At 47.5% G+C, this 18,614-nt stretch overlaps 1 protein-coding gene across 1 annotated transcript in view; it reads right to left on the reverse strand.

Annotated features, from left to right (window-relative positions):
* Window positions 1-2,105: 2,105 nt before the first annotated feature.
* The window catches only part of LCT (lactase), a 48,490-nt gene continuing 31,981 nt past the window's right edge, over window positions 2,106-18,614 (reverse strand). The window contains exons 9-17 of the mRNA XM_036086144.2: window positions 18,268-18,536; window positions 14,267-14,557; window positions 12,340-12,538; window positions 10,817-11,019; window positions 8,709-8,818; window positions 6,218-6,352; window positions 4,111-4,334; window positions 3,089-3,316; window positions 2,106-2,449 (exon numbers count right to left, since the gene is read on the reverse strand). Coding sequence (XP_035942037.1) covers window positions 2,235-2,449; window positions 3,089-3,316; window positions 4,111-4,334; window positions 6,218-6,352; window positions 8,709-8,818; window positions 10,817-11,019; window positions 12,340-12,538; window positions 14,267-14,557; window positions 18,268-18,536 — 1,874 coding nt within the window. The 3' untranslated portion in view covers window positions 2,106-2,234. The remainder of the gene's footprint in view (window positions 2,450-3,088; window positions 3,317-4,110; window positions 4,335-6,217; window positions 6,353-8,708; window positions 8,819-10,816; window positions 11,020-12,339; window positions 12,539-14,266; window positions 14,558-18,267; window positions 18,537-18,614) is intronic.

Genomic DNA, 18,614 nt, shown 5'->3' on the forward strand with positions numbered 1-18,614 from the left:
GTCTCTCTCTGCCAAATAAATAAATAAAATCTTTAAAAAAAAAAAAAAAAATTTAGCCCTTTGTCTAAGCATATGCTATATTCTCTCCCTGTTTATCTTTTGATGAGTATGTTGACAGTAATTTTTTTGCCACAGTATTTGTGTGATCAAATTTATCAGTGTTTTTCTTTATGGCCTCTGGGTCCTAAGTCTTATAAATACCTCTCTTTGCAAATTAATTTTAAAAAATTCACCTATCCTAGTATTCTTATGGTTTCAGTTTTTTTACATTTAAATCTAGTATCCTGGGATGGGATCTGGCTCCCTTCCTTGTGGCTTACATCCTCAGGAGCTAACCTCTTGACCCACCACCATTCATGGACTACTCTGTCTGTCCCCCTAATTTGGCATGCCCCCTTTGTCCTGGCCTTTATGCGCATATGTAGTTGTTTATGTGTACAGTCTTGTCTTTTGTTGATCTTTTCTCTCTGCTACCAAGCTATATTTTTTTTATAACTAGCTCTATAATGTTTTAATGTTCTTTTTTTGCCTAGATTGTTCTGCTCTTCCTACAAGTTTATTTAATGCGAAACTATCAATCAGTGTATGCCCCCCTCCTCAAAAAAGTTACATTGAATTTTGAGATTTTAGAGGTAATTGACAATTTAGAATTCTGAGTCTTTCAGTTTTAGAACCACCCTTACCCCCATCTGACAAACTTTTCTTATCTATTGACGGAGGAAAATGTTTCTATACCATAAATTGTCGGTTGGGGCCCCCAGCAGTGAAACATTTGATAGGAATTTTCTACAGATACAACAAATTCAGGTAAGGAATGCCTGCAAGAAACAAAATTTCAAGCATTATCAGTCATTTATTTAATTTTATTTTAAGTAAACTCCACACCACATGTGGGGCTGAAACTCATGACCCCGTGGTCAAGAGTAGCATGCTCCACTGACCAAGCCAGCCAGGCACCCCCATGATCACTCTTTTAAAGCTAGCTGAAAACTACTCTTTATTTATAAATAACATTCAATTCCCTGATACCTATAAAGAATGTATAGACCAAATAAGTTTTTAAGTATTCTGTACTGAGATTGTCTATTATTAGCACATTGTGGGGAATTGATAAAGACCACATCATCTTTCTGTACTTCTACCACTACTTTGGATGTGTTTTGTGAATGAACACACAAAAGGAGCAGGTGTGCTTTCTATGCCGTCTGCAAAATGTGCTTGCTAGGGACAGTGAGACATGGTCCTTTATCCTCAAGAGGCTGATAGAGAAATACACACTTCCAGTATAATATGGACAAGCTGTAATAGGGGATATTTATAAGCAAAGTAGAGGAAGGAATGTTTTGGGGAATTCAGGGGAAGCTATGCAGAGGGAAAAGTGCATTATTTGAGCTGAGATTGAAGGCATTTTCAGAAGAAGGGGCATCCTAGGGGGAAGAATAGTATTTGCAAAGACACAAAGGAAGAGGGGATAGTCAAGGGCTTACACAAGGTTCAGAATTACCACAAATTGAGAGGGAAAGAAGAGAAACAGGCTAAGTGAACCAAGGGCAGATTACATGGGCCTTGAAGGCTATACTTGGGTCCTTAGAAGTCATTCTGGGCAGGGGAAAGGCAGGAAGGACATAAAAGGTGGCTATGAGGGGAATAAAGGTTCATTCAGAGGTCATCTCTCTTTGGATGTTAGGGTATCTCTGCTCAGGGAATATGTAATATAAGCAGAAAGCATGGGTCTGGTGGAAAAGCTTAGAAGCCCCAGAGGGCTTGTGTGACTGTGTAAATTCTGCAGAACTTACCTTCTCAAGGAGAAGCAGCCATAGGATATAGGATATAGCTCACGGTACCATTTTTTTTTTCTGAGCAACACAAGGTCTGAGGCTGAGAGGCAATTTGAAGAGAGGGCAGGAGATGACAGTGCAGTCCATCTACACAGTGGAGATGATGTCTTATAAAAAGGATTGCTATGGTTTTTACTCCTATTTCCACAAGAGCCAAGTGCAGGGTCTTCCAGTGCTCTAATGAATTCCTGATACTGGGACAACATGCATGTATTTCCATTTTAATTGGAGATTGAGAGCCTTCAAGATTCATGTAGTCTCTAACAGTGCAGAAGGCCGTTGTGAAGAAATCTGGCATGGGCAGAGTGGAAGGTCCTAAGGAGTTTTGTGGGCAGTGAAGGTATACAGGCAAACTCGGCTTGTTTCGCAGAACTGGAGCAAGTGGTAACTTGTGGGTCAGAACTTGTGGCTCAATTCCTGTTGGCCTGCTTGTGTTTTCCCTTGCTTGGAGTGCTTACAGTACTTGTATGACAGAAACGTCACACATGAGATGCCGAGAATTGCCAGAGAAAAGAGTACGTACAAAGCTGTCTGGGCTTCTGTCGCACCTAGTGTTAGCCCCAGAAACTGAACTTCCTCCTCTTGCAGGGGGCTGACGGTAGGTCCAGCATCTAGGAGAGGAAGACAGAGGACAGTTTATGCACTCATACAGATGTAGTTACCAAATCAGTGTTAACCAATATTAAGCCCAAGCTAGGTCCTTGGAATAGAGTCACACAGGTATCCAGAGTGAGCTCCTGGCTGAGGTGACAGGATGCATCCCTTTCCTCGAGTTACTGAACCTCTGACGTAGTTGTATTTTTTTAAAAATCTGTCAACAGTTGGAGTAAAGTGGATAATTATCTTTTCTGTAGTAATTAATGCTTTTTCAGTCATTCAAGTATTAGGCCCCTTACATCATGCCAAGCACTGTGTTTGCAGTCATTATATTAGATCATCACATCCACCTGGAGGCATGTGCCTAGTTTCTTGCCTCAGGTTGCACAGTTAGTGGTAGGGCTGGGGTAAGAATCTAGACTTGCTCTTCCCAGACCAGGGTCTAGTTTCTAGATGTAACATTAATCCTCAGTTCCTTTGTTTCATCGTAAGAATGTCTGGAGCATTCAAAGAAAATATTGGTTGAATGAATGAATAAATGAATGAAAATAAATATGAGAAAGGCAGAGAGGAGGGGAATAAACTAGAAGAAAATAGACTGAAAAGGCCCTGCTCACCTTCTGGCTTTAATCCCTCCCAGAGCCACGGCTCACCTTCTGGCTGGAGGCAAGGGTGCGGCCCCGCAGCAGGGTCAGGGAAGCCATTGCACCGGGCTATAGAGGCGAAGAACTTGGCTGATGCTTTTGGGATTCTTGGCAGAGAAGGGTCCGTGTAGTTCACAAAATGCAGACCAAACCTCTCTGCAAAGCCTGTGGCCCACTCAAAGTTGTCCATCACACTCCAAACTGTGTATCCTCGAAGGTCCACCTTATCCTGCACAGCTGCCCAAATGCAGAGGCCACAGCATGAGCTTCCTTTGTCTTATAAGACCCCATTCCGCTGGGCCTACAGGAGCCACGCCTGCCCACAGCTCTCCCACAGTCCCCGCTTAAGAGCCATCAGCATTTTCCTAGAAAGGCTCAGTCCTGAATGGGAATCAGGAACATGGGTAGGCTACATTAATCCTGCTGAGGCACCTGCAATCCTCTGTCTCCACATGTTGGGATACCAGTCTTGGGGAGTGCCTTAGAGTGTTAATGCTTCTTCCTAAAGAAAAGAAGTGGCCCTTGGAAAAGATTTTCACTGGGCTAGGACTTTCTAAGCATTTCTTTCTGCTGCTGCAGCACTCTTTCACTCAGTTACTTACAGGCCCTTGTCCTAATGCCATCCCAGGGGGTTCTGCCGAGCTGAGGGTCTCAGACTTTTGCTTGAGGAACAAAAGACCCTACAGACAGCCCCTGCAGCCTGCTCCTCCTCCTCCTAGCCCCTGCCTTCAGCAGGTCGCTGCTGTTCAGGGACATCAGACATCAGGGATCATCTGGCAGAGCAGATGACTCTGGCCAGGAATTCAGGTCTCACTCTTAGCAGGCAATGGGGTTTGCTTGCTGAGCTTACATCTAGGAAGGAAAAGACTCAGAGTGCAGCCTCAAAGAAAAGCTTAAACCCATCAGGAGTGAGAAGCTGCCTTTTTTTCATGATGGGGTCTCGTGGATGCAGTATTCCCCTAACTGGAGACGTTAGCAGGTGTTTCCAGTGGTGAAAGGTGCACACGGAGGAAGGGATGCGCCTTCCCTACCTTTGAGGGCTTCATTGATGTAACTGCGGAGGTAGTAGATCCTTAGGGTGTCATTGAGGTCTGTTTCTCCCCGTTGGGACACTCCATTCTCTGTTACATAAATTGGGGGGTTGTTGTACTCCTCCTTTAACCAGTTCAGTATCTTCCTGAAGCCAAAAGGTGTTATCTTCAGCCAGAAGGAACCAGAGTCAGGCCAGGAGCGATCTGTAATGGAGGCAACTCCCCTACACAGGTTCAAACACGAGAGATTGGGTCTCAGTTTGTAAATCCCAAGAGGCCCTTTGCACAAAACACGAAGCAGGATTTATACTAGGCAAAGCCTTAGGTTTAGTCTAGACTTGACAGTCATAACTAACCGCAGAAGAGTCAGGTTGCCTCACGTTCTCCTCTTTTCATTAGTTCTAGTCGTACTGCTCATTGCTGGTGTAGCTGTGACAGGCCACCTGAGCTCTCTGTTTGCACCTCTACAGATGAATGGCTTTACTCATGGACTGAACCGTCCAAAGGCTGTGAAAGGCTCTGGGATTCCCTGATCACAGCCTCCAGTAGGATCTGAGTGCTGTGTCAGGAGAGAGAATGGGCTTCCCTGCGTCAGTGACATCTAGTCAACACCACAGGTGTGGCCCCAGGCACCCATGGTTGGGGTCCCCATTTGGTGAGGGCAGGCAGCAGATAGGCTGGGACCTGCTTTAAGTGCCCAAGACCCTGCCTCTCTCCAGTGATGGACCAGGAGAGGGCAACAGCTTGTGCCAAAGCAGCACCTGCTGGGGGAAGCACAAAAACTTGAACGTCTCCAGAATCACACTTTTTTTTTTTTTTTAATTTTGCCTAACCTACAGTGCAATATTGGTTTCCAGAGTAGAATTCAGTGATTTGTCACTTACATAAAATACCCAGTGCTCATCACCACAAGTGCCCTCCTTAAAACCTGTCACTCATGCAGCCCATCCCCACCCACCTCCCTCCACCAACCCTGTTTGTTCTCTATTAAGAGTCTCCTATGGTTTGTTTCCCTCTCTCCTTTCTTCTTCTCCCCTTCCCATATGTTCTCTGTTTTCCTTCTTAAATTTCACATATGAGTGAGATGACATGGTATTTGTCTTTCTCTGCAGAGTCATACATTTCAAATAAGGATGAATTATTTAGATCTTAATGTCCAAATCCTTCAGAAAAAAAAAAATACAGTCTTATCAGTAACTGAATTTATCTTTCTCAGCTGAACTGGACCCAGAACTTTTTGTAAGTTTGAACACAGGTCACGGGGAGACAGTGCAAGGAACCATGAGGCAGCAAGAGTCCAGTGAGTGCTCGGACAGGGACCAGCAGGGGGATGTTCTCAGCCCCCTCAGCGAGTCTGACTCTGGGGTTTGCAGAATGCAGTGTGGGGGAGGGTAGGTGTTTGTTTTAAAAGAACCTAGATGGATTCACAGCTGATGTGGAAACATGCTCATTATAAAAGGAACAAGATAGTACATATATATACATATAATCTTGGTTTTTGGCAATATATTTTTATGTATAAATACATACTACATAAACTGTACTATATATCTTACATAGTTTATATAATGTATGTCTTTACATGTTATATTGATGAAGAGAAGGAGAGGTAGTATACCCCCTACACATACGCATACACTTCTGGAATGACACCCACAAGAATTTCTATTCTTGCTTTCTGATGTTTCCACCATGAGTGCATTTGTGTAATGCAGAAATAATAGTTTCACCTTTACCCCAAAAAGGGGGGGGAGGGGGAGGAAACACCAACCTTACTGTTACTTTGACTGAAATACATCTGATAAGTGAAACAAATTTGACAAAAGAAGAAAACCAAGGGAAGAAAAATACTTGAAGTCTTGAACATGTTTGACAAAAACTTCAAGTATGTCTGTCTCAATGGGAAGCACTTTGGAAATGCTAGCTGGTATTACTAGCAGACTGACAGAGGTTTGATTAGGTGTCTCAGGAGCGGACTCATCTTCAAATCCCAGGAAGTATGGCACCAGGAGGCAGCCTTCCTGAGGCTGTGCAACAAGAGCTGGGCAAAGAGGCAGCTTGCCGTCTTCTCCAGAGATTGTTCCAAACGCCCTGTCGGCCGACTCACCTGTCTGCATCAAAGGAAGAGATCCAAGAGGCGTAGTCCAGGTTGTAGGCCAGGATGGTGGTGTAGTGATTGAACCCAAAAAAGTCATAGGTGCCATTGATCCTCCTTTTCTCACTCTCCGTGAACTCGGGGAGCCTGGATGGAAGGAGCCATGAGAAGTGGGGGGCTTGAGCATCATGCTTTGGGAAGAGAACGTCCCAGGGCAGGGTTGGGAGAGCGCTCTAACTATAGGCCTGGTGGTGATGGGTGGGCAGCTGTCCAGAAGCAAGGAGAGGTCCCTCCAGCTGCTGCTGAAGCACCCGAGGCGAGGCTCCTCCCACCAGACCATAAACTTCCCTGCCCTTTTTTGTGACAAGACCCTCTCTCTTCTTGCGTTGGCCAAATGAAACAAGTGACTTTTATAAACCACCTCTTCAGGGCCATACAGACATTATGTACACACATGTCCATATCCACAGATACATTTTTATTTACTTCAAAAATTGACATGCAACTTCAGAGGTTTACCATCTATGATAGATTTTGAAATCAAGAACATGTCAGAGATATATCCCTTGAGACTAATCCTTCATGGTCACCAGGTTTTAATATCATTTGTATTTCCATAATCTGCCCTTTCTAAGGTACTTTGTTTCTGTTGTGGTTTGTTTAGGCTTGCCTCTTTTCTCCAAAGTCCATCCTTATAATAGGGGAAATATTTTTTAAAATTTATTGAACTTTTGAGATTTGGACTTTTATGCTCATATGATTTTACTACACTTTTTTTTTCTTTTCTTAAACCTCTTGTGGAGCATTTTCCACGTGTAGTCTAAGTGAGGCTTTTCTACTGAACGTGACTGACAGGCACTTGGGGGCAGCACTTACAGGTTCTGCAGCCACATCTGATGGCATGTGTGTCCTGACAGGGAACCCCTGGGGCTGCTAGTTTAGGCTTGCTTAGAGATGACCCTGCTTGGGCAGCTGACACTTTCATTTTGATTGAGATTTTTGCTGCCATTCACCTGGTGGATCAAAGCCTTCCCCCACTGGGGTTTCTGAAATGCTGGGAGAAAACTAAAGCCCAAACCCCTCATGCCCCTCACTCTCTTGCCCAGAAGCTAGCAGTAGCTCCTTAGGGCTTGTGGCATCAAGGCTGAGCCCCTGTGCCTGGCACCCCCACCCCCAAGCCACTGGGCCAGTCCTCCCAACCCTCAATTGCAGGTACCCCGCTCATTCCCACCAGGCCACGCTCACGCCCTTCCCCTCAGTTGGAATGCCCTCTGCTCTCCCACACTTCATTGTCAAGGCCCAGCTTAACTGAAGTCCCACCTTGTCCATGAAGTCTCCTGGTTCTACTCAGCCCACCCTCATCTCATCTTCTGAGTTTTCTTTGTATGGAGAAATTCAGGAGAGAACTTTAGTGGTGAAGTTACTCTCTTCCCAGCTGGCGTGTCGGCAGCTTGAGGAGCCAGACTTGGAAGCCTCCCCTTACGTGGACTTTACTGGATGTGGCCCTGACCTGGGCACACGGAGGTGCTCAGCAGAGTTGTGTCGGTGGACTAGAGTGCCAACTTGCTTGGTGGAGACCGGAGTTGGCAGATCAGACCTTGACGCACAGTCCGTTCCACAGGACTTGCCCCAACCAGGGCAGGAGTGCGTTGTAAGGATGGGGACTGGAGTATTGAACCTGCACAGCTGGGCTACATAAGGGAAAGACTCGCCGGCTATGTTAGGAATTCATACCTTTGGAATTCCTTTTATCCTCGAGGCCCTGCTCATGGAGGGGAGGGTCAGGTCACTCTGTCCCCTTCCGCACACCTCACCGCTTAATCCTAGCCAGATGACTCTTAAACTCAGAGTGTGGGCCCTAGAGTCAGCTTGGTTTCAACTCCCGACTCTGTCACTTCAGTAGCTGGGTAATCTTGCCATAATCTTTGTGCCTCAGTTTATTCCTCCTTAAATAGGACTAAGAGTGCCATTGGAAGATGGATAAATGCTAGGTGTCATTGCTATTACTCCCTTGACAGGAAGAGGAGTGGGCCCTAAGTAGGACTGCTTTGGTGCAACCATCACCTCCTACAGGCCAAATGACAAAAAGCACATGCCTGGCAGTCACCCACTCCTACCCACATTCACTCATAAGGTGGTGATGATAATAGTAAATAGGATGAGCTGGGGAATTTGTCCCTGCTGGAGGTGGTGGGTTACTAAGAAGTGGGTGCCCTTGAGACATATTTCCTGGCTGTTCTACAGAGAATAACCGCATCTACCTTTTGTCAAACACATAGCAAGGCCCTGTCCTCGGCTGAGAGCTTCACATACACAATCATGTTCAGTCTCCCCAGCAAGCAGGGAAGCTCAGAGATACAGTAACTTGCCTAAGACAGGCCTCTCTGACCCCAACGGCCACACTCTTACCACTGAGCTGTCTACCAGGAGCCTCAGTTTGGTATCACAGACCAGACTTCCTCCTGACCTTTCCTTGGCTGAGCACTTGGGCACCAGGACCTACCGAGACTTGCTGAGGCCTGCAGCCAAGCTCCTGTCACGGATCCGTGTCTTCATCACCTCGTTGTAATCGCCATTCTTGAAAATAGGATGTGCAAACCAGCCTCCCATAAACTGCAGGTGGGGTGGGGGTGACAACCTGGGCATTAACAGGGGGTCACACTAGGAGACAGCAGCTTTCCTGCTCACAAGTCACTCAGAACCCACCCCTTCCTCCCAGCACCTCCCTTCCCCACCCCGTCTTAAACTTGCATCTCTGCAGCTGTTTGCATGTTCCAGCTTAAATGCCCACAGGTCTTCCCACATGCTACCATCTCCTTGCGGGGATTCTCAAACCCTGCAGCTCAAAAGGAGGTGAACTGCACTGAGCACTGCCTCAGGACTCAATAGATGCTGCCTGGCTGCCCTTGGCAGGGTCCTGCAGAAGAGCAGGAGAGACTAGAAGCTTCCAGGCCGTGGATTTCCTCTTATCACAGAGCAGGCCCTTCCCCATCATCCTGCCTAAGGATCAACCAGAACGGCTCTGGGGAGGGCTGAGTTGCAAGGGTTTCCTGGCTGCCCAAGGCCAAAAGTTCCCTGGGGAACTTTTCAACCTATTTTCTTGAATGGGGTCTAGACCATCCTTACCCTTACGGGGGATATGTGTGGCACCCAAATGCTATGATGCTGGGGTCCTGAGAGGCTTCTTCGGTCTCTCCCTATCCCCTTACCTGCTGGCTGATGCCTTAAATGTGGGGTGAGGGCAGCCTTCCATTCTCAGAGAGGCGGCTTTGGAACACACACACCCTGGCAAAAGAGGCTTTGGCGCACTCGAGGTAACAAAGTGTTCCTTTCTGTGGAAGCTGATTTTAGGGTATGTATCATGATCCTGGGCCGCAGTATCACAGTTGAACAGGTGGCTCAATCTAATGAGATTAGAGCCTAACATTTCCTGAGGTTTGGGGTTTTGATTTCAGGAAAATTATTGCTCTACTTTACCAGTTCTGTGAGTCTAAAATGAGAGATGCATTATTTTTGTTCCAAGACTTTTTCCCTAGCTGGCTAATAAATGGGAAAATTAAGCTCTTATTTGCATTCATTAATTTGATCGCTGTTACCAAGTTCTCTTGTGAGAAGTCTGGCAAACAAAGACCCAGGTTGTCCCCTCAGAATGCTGCTGTCTTCAGGCTCCTCCACAGAGCCTAACGGGGGGTCAGTGTGGAGAGACCCTTGCCTTTCTTTTCTGATGCTGAAACATGGGAGAGGGTGCTTTCTAACCCCATCAGAGACACGAGCAAGAACCAGGGAAAAGCTGTGCCTTGACAAAGGCCATTCTTTTCTCTCCTGATGTCAGGGGCTCACACTGAAGGAAGGATGGGCTATTTCGTTGGCACCTGCTTACTAGTGACTCTTCTTTCTTTCCTTTTTTTTTTTAAGAAAGATTATTTTAGAGAGAGCGTGAGCAGGGGCAGGGACAGAAGGAAAGGGGGAGAATCTTAAGCAGACTCTGTGCTGAGCACAGAACCCCATACAGGGCTAGATCTCACGACCCTGACGACATGACCTGAGCCAAAAATCAAGAGTCAGACGCTTACCCAACTGAGCCAGCTAGGCACCCCGTGACTACTTTCTAGGAGCAAAATTCCATGACCAAAGGTGCATGTCCTTATGTTAAACTCAAAGAATTGGAAAATTATGGGCACTAATGAATTTCACAAAATTCTTAGGCCGAATACATAAAATTAGATGGTGAAGTGTGACATTGCAGCCCAGCTCTATCAGCTACTATAATCAAACCAGAGATTGAAGAGATGGAATTTCTGTTACCTTCAAGCCAGTGTTGCATGCAGCAAGGACTACATGGACAAATCATTTTTAAGACTTAAAACTCAACCCCAAAGAACTCTGATCGCAGCAAACCTATGATATAGATAGGTAGCCTCTGCTTCACAGATGAGAAAACTAAGGTACAAAAATGTTTAGGTGATTTTCCCAAGCTCACGAAATCAGGTAATAGCAAAACAGGGCCTTGAACCTAAATCTTTGTTTTGCAATCTAATTCCATTTCCATTAGCTGATGACAGGAGGGAAAGACAGGCAAGAGTATTAACAATGCCCAGAGGAAACACAGACCTGAACGTATCTCCTGGCGGCCTCCACATCCTCCTGGTTGGAGGGGTCTCTGGGCTCAGCCCAGTCACTGCTGATGGTGATGGAAATCACGCCACCTTGCCTGGCGCGGTACACATCATTGTACAGATGCCAGGCCTCAGCATGAGCCTTCAGGAGGTTGTGGCCAACGATGTAGGGGGCAGTGCCAGGCCTAAAGGAGATTCCTGGAAACACAGGGATGTCAATGAAGAATGAACATGGCCAAGAATATTGTTCTCTCCCTACAGATAACTTCTATGTTTGGGAAAAAGCGTGTAGATTTTGGTCTTAGGAGGAAGCGAAATCAAATCCTGGCTGTGTAACTTTGGTTTCTAGCTGGCTGTGTAACTTTGGGTAATTCAGTCTTTCAGATTCCTCCTTGGCAAAGTGAGCAATAAGAAAGTTCTTGTGAGAAGGAAATGGGAGTGTGTATGTGAAGCACCTAGCAGCACTGTGTCTGGTGAGAAGATGGTAAATGTTGGTTTCTGTAACGTCCTCCCAAAGAGTGGCTCCTACAGATCGGGCCAGGTACCCAGCAGAGTATGTGCCTTGGGAGTGGACATCCTGGAACTCTGTGGGGACCTACAGTGGAAGTAAGGGTTGGAGAATTCGGCTGATGAAAGCAGCTGATAAGAGATGCCTTGAGAGCAAATGTTGTGAGAAAGGCCACCTCTTACGTGTTGAAGGAAGTTGAAGGAATGGTAAACCAAAGCACCAACCAAGGACCAATGGGAGATAAATTGCCATTCACCTGGTGGATCAAAGCCTTCCCCCACTGGGGTTTCTTGGAGACCCTGACCAAGGACCAATGGGAGATAAATGTGGTAACGACTTAAGCTCAGAACTAGAGAAAAGGTGAATTGGATGGTTCTAAAGGCACAAGAACAGGTCCACAATCCCTTATTCAAAACCCTTCAGGTCTATGTGGTCTGGAAGTACAAGGGTTTTGTGTCTTAGAAAAGTAGTAAGTTGCAGATAACTTTACACAGCACCCCAACCGGACCCAGGAGAGCGCTCTGTAATCAAGGACCCAAATGTGGCTGCAGCAGAAATGCCCACATTAAGTGGGGTAATGTCCGTAAGCAGCCTCGTATTGGTTCAAGTCAGGATGAGCTCAGGTGAGCCGAATCAGTTCTTGGAAACTTGGGTTTTGAAGTTGCAGAAAACACACTGTGGACCTGTACAGTCTGATGGCTTGTCCTTTCCTACATCAATTAGTCCCTGTCTCTGATCTCAGGAAGCTTTCCATCTGAGGCAGGGCAAAAAAAGCACAAAGAAATGAAGCCATTTGGAGGTAATGACCCGTAAAATCCATGTTTAGCAAAAAGTGGTGTCAGAAGGGGAAACCTGCTGTGTCAGGCAGCCTTGAACAAGAGCAGGGATTCAGAGGCAGCACCACTGAGCTTTCTTGGCCTCTTCTTCCAGGGCCACCTGGATTTCAAGTTTTGGTGGGGCTAAGAATGCCATGCTCCAAAGAGCTGGCAAGTTGAGCCTGGGACCCTCACCTGGAGCTGATGTCCCGTAGCCATAGCCCTGGTTAGCGATGACAAAGGGCTCGTTCAGGGTGATCCAAAACTTCACCTTGTCCCCGAGCCTCTGGAAGAGCACCTCTGCATACTCTTTAAACCGCTGCACGATGGTCTCATTCTCCCAGCCTCCAACATCCTGGAGTGCCTGTGGCAGATCCCAGTGGTACATGGTCACCTGTGGAGAAAGCAAGATCAGCAGCTCCATCCAGAGTGCTCCAACCACAGCAGAGAAGGAATGAGAAGACAAAACAGTTCAAAGGTTCTTTGGTGGGATGGGGAGGGCAGCAGTGTTGAAGTGTGAGAGAATCAGCATCTGGGTCGGAGAAGACTGGGTTTGAGTCCCGGCTCTGCCGCCTGCCCGCTGTGTGACCCTGGCTCAGGCACTGAGACCTGCACATCATGGAGTCGTGGTGGGGCCAGGGATCCTCACCACTAGTGCTTCAGAACCTCCCCGCGTAGACCGTGCTGAGCGTCTGAGGCACTGAGGCTCCGGGAGAGTGGAGGTGTTTCCCTGATAAAGGGACACCCCCGAGAACATCATCCAGTGTGTCTGCATGTTCTTCCTGTGCAGCTGGGAACCCTTTGCTGGAGATGGCCCCCCTGGCCATGTCCACGTGGCCTTCCCCTTGATGCCCTCACACACCCCATCTTGGCTAAGCGGGGTCTCCACTGTCCTCGGTCTGCACAGGGCCTGCTAACCATCTTCAGCCCAGACGCAGTCTCTCCCTTTGCCTGGCATGCCTTCCCCTGCCCACGTATCCATCCAGATTCTCCTCTCTATTCAAGCCCCACACCGCCCTAGCGCCTTTGCTTTCCACCATGGCTCGGTGCCCTCAAGGGCTCTACCGTCCTTGGCCCTGAGCTGCCTGCTCTCTGATGGTGTTCGGAATTGTGTGTGATGAAGTTCATTGTCCACTCAGACCCTGGGTCCCACAGGGCAGCCACCTGGCCATGTTTTCTCTCCACATTCATGGTAATAAGTGCTGCATGGCTAGTTAGCTCCTGCCATGGTATCAGTATGGGCAAAGAAGTCCAGATAGCACTTTATTTGGGGCGGGGTGGGGGGGAGTTGTAACCATGGGGATTACAGTCTGGCTGCAGTATGTAATCTCAGCCATACAGCAGAGGAAATGCAGAGCTTCGTAGAAGGTGCCCTCCACCGCTTTACCACACGTGCCCAGGGCAAGAGGCAAAGCGTCCTTAGGCTCCCAAGTAAAACTTTAAAATTTTGGTGAGATCCAAGTAAGCTCACAAGTGAGCTTCTGTATCATTATTCATAATAACTCTGAGCTGAAAACCACATGCCCTTTTGCCCCAGTAATTCTGCTCCTAGGACCACAGCCTACAGATAAATTTACAGCCAGGTGACTCACTGCACTACTGGTTAAAATGGCAAAAGACTGGAAAAGTCACAGGGAAGAGTGTTGATAAAAAGGAAAAGTAGTTCTAGAGGTAAGGAACAAACAGAATTCCACATAACTTAAAAAAAAAAAATCGACAAGGAAACTAGATATGGATATGGAAATATGGGTCAGAAATACTGTTAAAAAAAAGCAAGTACCAAACTGCATGTATGTGAGAGTTATGAAAAAAGAGGGAGAAAGGAGCAGACATGCACACATGTATACATCTCCTGGCTAATCGATGCAAAAGGAGGCCATGAGAACCTAGCCAACTTGACTGCCTTCTTTAAGCCAGGGAACTGGATGGCTGGGGGTCAGAGATTGCAGGCAAATCTTCATTGTGGACTCTTACACCTTTAAAATTCTGTGCCATGTGAATTTATTGACAGTTCAAAACTTGAATCTGAAAAGAGCATTTTGTGTATGGAACAAAGAGCCCCCTGCCCCAGCTGGCTCCCACATGTGGACTGTACCAGATCCTGGCCAGGGCCCGACCTCACCTGGGGCTTGATGGCGGCGGCCAGCAGCGCGTCAATGAGCCGCACGTAGTAGTTGAGACCCGCTTCATTGATGTACTTGGTGGTTCCATCTGGGAGGATGCGCGACCAGGCAACAGAGAAGCGATAGTGGGACACACCCAGGTTCTGCAGGGCGACCACGTCCTCAGCAATCTTGTGGTAACTGTCACAGGCCACATCGCCGGTGTCGTCATTGCCAACCCTCAGTGGTGTGTGAGAAAACGTGTCCCAAATACTGAGTCCTTTGCCATCTGCTCTCCATGCGCCTTCAATCTCAAGGTGACAAGACATGGTCTAGTTAAGTGCTGCAGTCAAGCCCCCCCAAGTTCCTGTCAACAGGGGTGTCGTGAGTCAGGACGCAAGGCAGAGTCACCTCCTCTGGAAAACTTCTCTGGCCACCCTCTGATTTCTGAGCTCCTGCAGCCTTCCGTACATGCTGTCTGTCCACCCCAGCACTGTCACTCTGCGTCACGCAGTTGCGGGAGCGCTGACGGACCTCCCTAGGGGCTTTCGTCTGGGTGTCCCAGCGCTCAACACAGCAGAGTCTGGTGTATGGCAGGTGCTCACTAGAAGTCGGAATGAACAATGCCACATGCCTCCAGTCCCCATCAAGGTCAAACAAATACCAGTGGTGCCACTGTGGAGGCAGAATTTCTAATTTCTAACCCGTGTCATGGTTTCTATGCCTCCTTTCTCTCCTCCCACCTACCTTATAGGGAAAGTGACCATAAGCCACTGGGCAAATGCCTACTTAGAGACTTAGGTAATGGGACAGGTACAAGTTCTGTAATTTACTTTTTTTTTTAATTGATTTATTTTGGAGACAGAGCAAGCATGCACGAGCTGGGGTGGGGGGCAGGGGCAGAAAGAGAGGGAAAGAGAGAATCCCAGGTAGACTCCCCACCAAGCAAGGAGCCTGATGCGGGGCTTGATCCCACAACCCTGCCATCACGACCTGAGCCGAAATCAAGAGTCGGACACTTCACTGACTGAGCCACCCAGGCGCCCCTACTTCACTTTAAAGCACTACAGCACATGTGCTGTGACGTTATGTGACTGGCCGCCGCCAAGGTAGTGCTGGTATCCCAGCCAGGAACACCCGCCCAGGCATGGCCTGCACAGCCCCCATGCGAGCGGTGGGCCCAGGGCCAGCAGGCCCGCACCGGTGCAGGAGATGGCCTTGGGGGCTGGGAGACTGGTGAATGCAGGGAGATGGAGAAAATAAGTGACAAGGTTGAGGCTCTTCGGAGCTAGATTTTTCACCACTGGAGAAAGGAGATACAAATACGGGCAATGGGAAGGCTAGCATTAAGCCTATGGAGTGGGGTTGGAAGAGGAGATATCAGTATGAACTCACTGTTTTTCAATCTACATAGAGATGGGGTGGATGTAGAAATACATACAAGTGCATGTGTTTGTGTGCGTGTACACATGTGTATTTCCTGGCTCTGTCTATGCGGGAGCTGAGGAATGCAGACACCCCAGTGGTGGTGAGCACACCCAGCACCTAGACCTTGGGTTCTAAATGCCCCATCCGGTAAAAGAGGCTGGGGCTCATTAGAGAAATAGATGGTTACAAGGCTGGGGCAGAAAAGGCCCAAGATGAGCCTGGAGCATCTTGTACCAGAAAGAACTAAGAAAGTGCTCAAAGAATGATGGGCCATGTGAAAGGGACACAGGATCAGGCTAAAAGACACCCCCCCCATGGGAAAATGTGAACATCTAAATACATAACACTAGCAAAAGTATAACTCATTGAATAAAATAGGACTCCATGAGACCATACTGCTGATGTATATTTATATAGTATGAGTAAATAGGAGAAAAGTAAAAGCTTGACCCTTCTGTTGAGTGCCACCTAACAAATACAAGAGGAATGATGAAATGAGAAAAATCAGTTTGTCGGCTATCACTATAATAACCGATTCAGGCAAAAATTATTAACGGTTGCTAGAATAGGTAAAATTTGATGAGGAACAGGTTACTTATAGGGTTTCCAAGTAGCTCCCCACAAAATACTTATCATTTATAACTATAAAATACTAATTTTATGGTAGAGAAACCTGGAAAAGACCTTCTCATTCAAGTGATAAAATCAGTTTCATATACATATAATATCTATGTGTATGTATATACACACACAGAACATAAGGCAAATGGTAAAATTTTAACAGTTGAGGAATATGGGAAAAGGGTTTATAGGAGTCCTCTACTATTTCTGCAGCTTTTCTCTACGTTCAAAAAGATTTCCAAATAAGAGGTTTTAATAAGAATGCACGATCAGGGGCGCCGGGGTGGTGCAGTTGGTTGACGCAGTCTGACTCTTGGTTTTGGCTCAGGTCCTGATCTCAGGGTTGTGAGATCGAGCCCCGTGCTGGACTCATGCTCAGCGCGAAGTTTCTTTAAGACTGTCTCTCCCTCTCCTTCTGCCCTTCCCCCATATGCATGAATGCTCTCTCTCAAATAAATAAATCAATCTAAGAAAAAAAAAAAGAATGTACAATCAGGTGATATCTAATCAGGAAGCCCACACTATAAGCACTTCTCATCTATTCTTGATTTGTACATGACACTTTGCTAATTAGATGATCTAAGGTCACAGATGACGAGAATTGTGCCTGCTAACCGCCTGATGAATAGAAGTGGGTGCTTGCTGAAGCCAATTTAATCATTCAAGATGTGGGTTGGCGAAAAGCTTTTTAAGACACTCCTTTCCCTGGCATGGACAGGGCTTAAGAATCCTACAGGGCCTGCAGCCTGTGCCCTCGAATCAATTCCTAACCCTTCCTGTGTCCAGCTGTAAACCTGCGGGGTAGCGGTTCTCCCCCAGGGGCTATTTTGTCCCAGAATAGACATTTAGCAATGTCCAGAAACATTTTTAGTTGTTACAAGTTGGGGAGGAATGTCCTGATGTCTAGTGGCTAAAGACCAGAGAGGCTGCTAAACATCCAGCAGGGCAGAGGAAAGCCCCAAAACAAGGAATCATCCATGCCAATGTCCATCAGGCCGAACTGGGGAAACCCTGGACAGTGGGTTCTGTTGGCCTGAAGTGAGAGTAACAGAATATTGTCTCTGAAATCTTGGCATTTCCTCAAATGATTCTTTCATGCAAGGTGTTGGCCAGAGCACCGAAGAGGACCAAGAACTGGGGTTTCCTCCAGCCCACAGAACAGGATCCATGAACAGTTTTTGTGTTTGTACGTTTACTTAATCATGTCTGGACATGGCAGAATTTGGCCTGAGACTTCGCTGTAACCTGGTAGTGTGGTCATCTGGGAGTAGCGAACCCTCACCTCCCTCCAAAACATTTTCAGCAGCTCTGGTTGTCTAGAACACACCCAAGGGCTGAGCGCATCCTGGGTCAGGTCAGCTCACAGCACTGACCCTGACCAGGTCCCACAGGGAGCACACAGAGCGCCCCTACTCCTGCTTCAAAGGCAATCAGCAGAGGCAGAAGATGTAAAGCAGTGACTCCTCACTAACTGCCTGGGCAAGTCACGCTTTGCTTTTTATCTTTCATTTTTCTGGCGAAAAGCAAAACCCTTATGTTTTCTGTATCAGTGAGCTTCATTTGGCATGAATAAGCTAACACTGAGATGTGGTCAGGACATCAAAACAAGCCCAGGCCCCTGTGACAGCCATTCTGAGCCAACTGCCTGCTCAGAAGAGGCTGGGTGACAAATAGCCCCATTCCAGCAGAGAAGCTTCCTGTTCGCACGTCTCTGCCTAAGTGTCTGTGCCCAGCTTCACTGCTCCGTTTTGCCTGCCAACACCCGTCTCAGCACAGCCCTAGAAGCTGGTCTGCCTGAATATGGGGATGTGAAGAAGCCGGGCTGTTCAGGGAAAGGACCTCCCCGACTCCCTGCATGGTACCTGTACTTCCCTCCCACAGGTCTGTGAGAAGCCCCTGCTCTTAACTGCCCTCCCGGGGGGTGCACAGAAAGTACGCAACACATGTTGCTGAACGGCCCCGGACTTCTCACCTGATAGGCGGCGGAAGCCGCACTCCAGATGAAGCCCTCGGGAAAATGTCCATAGAGAAACTCATCTTCCCTGGGCTGTGGCATGCCGTTGTTGGTGATGACCTCTGTGTAGTACCTGGCCGAGGCTCTGGCTGTGCGAGGCCTGTTTGTGTTATTGAAATCGACATGGTACAGTCCAAACTTGACTGTGTAGCCATTCAGCCACTCAAAGTTGTCCATCAGAGACCATGCAGAATAGCCTCGAAGGTCTACACCATCCAGTCTGTAGGCTGGGAACATCCCAAAGGGAGCAGAGAAGAGCTTTACACCAGGAGGGTGAGGTTCCCCAGGAAGCCTAGCCAAGACTG

This window comes from Halichoerus grypus, chromosome 4, assembly GCF_964656455.1.
Source record: "Halichoerus grypus chromosome 4, mHalGry1.hap1.1, whole genome shotgun sequence".
NCBI classification, from domain to species: Eukaryota; Metazoa; Chordata; class Mammalia; order Carnivora; family Phocidae; genus Halichoerus; species Halichoerus grypus.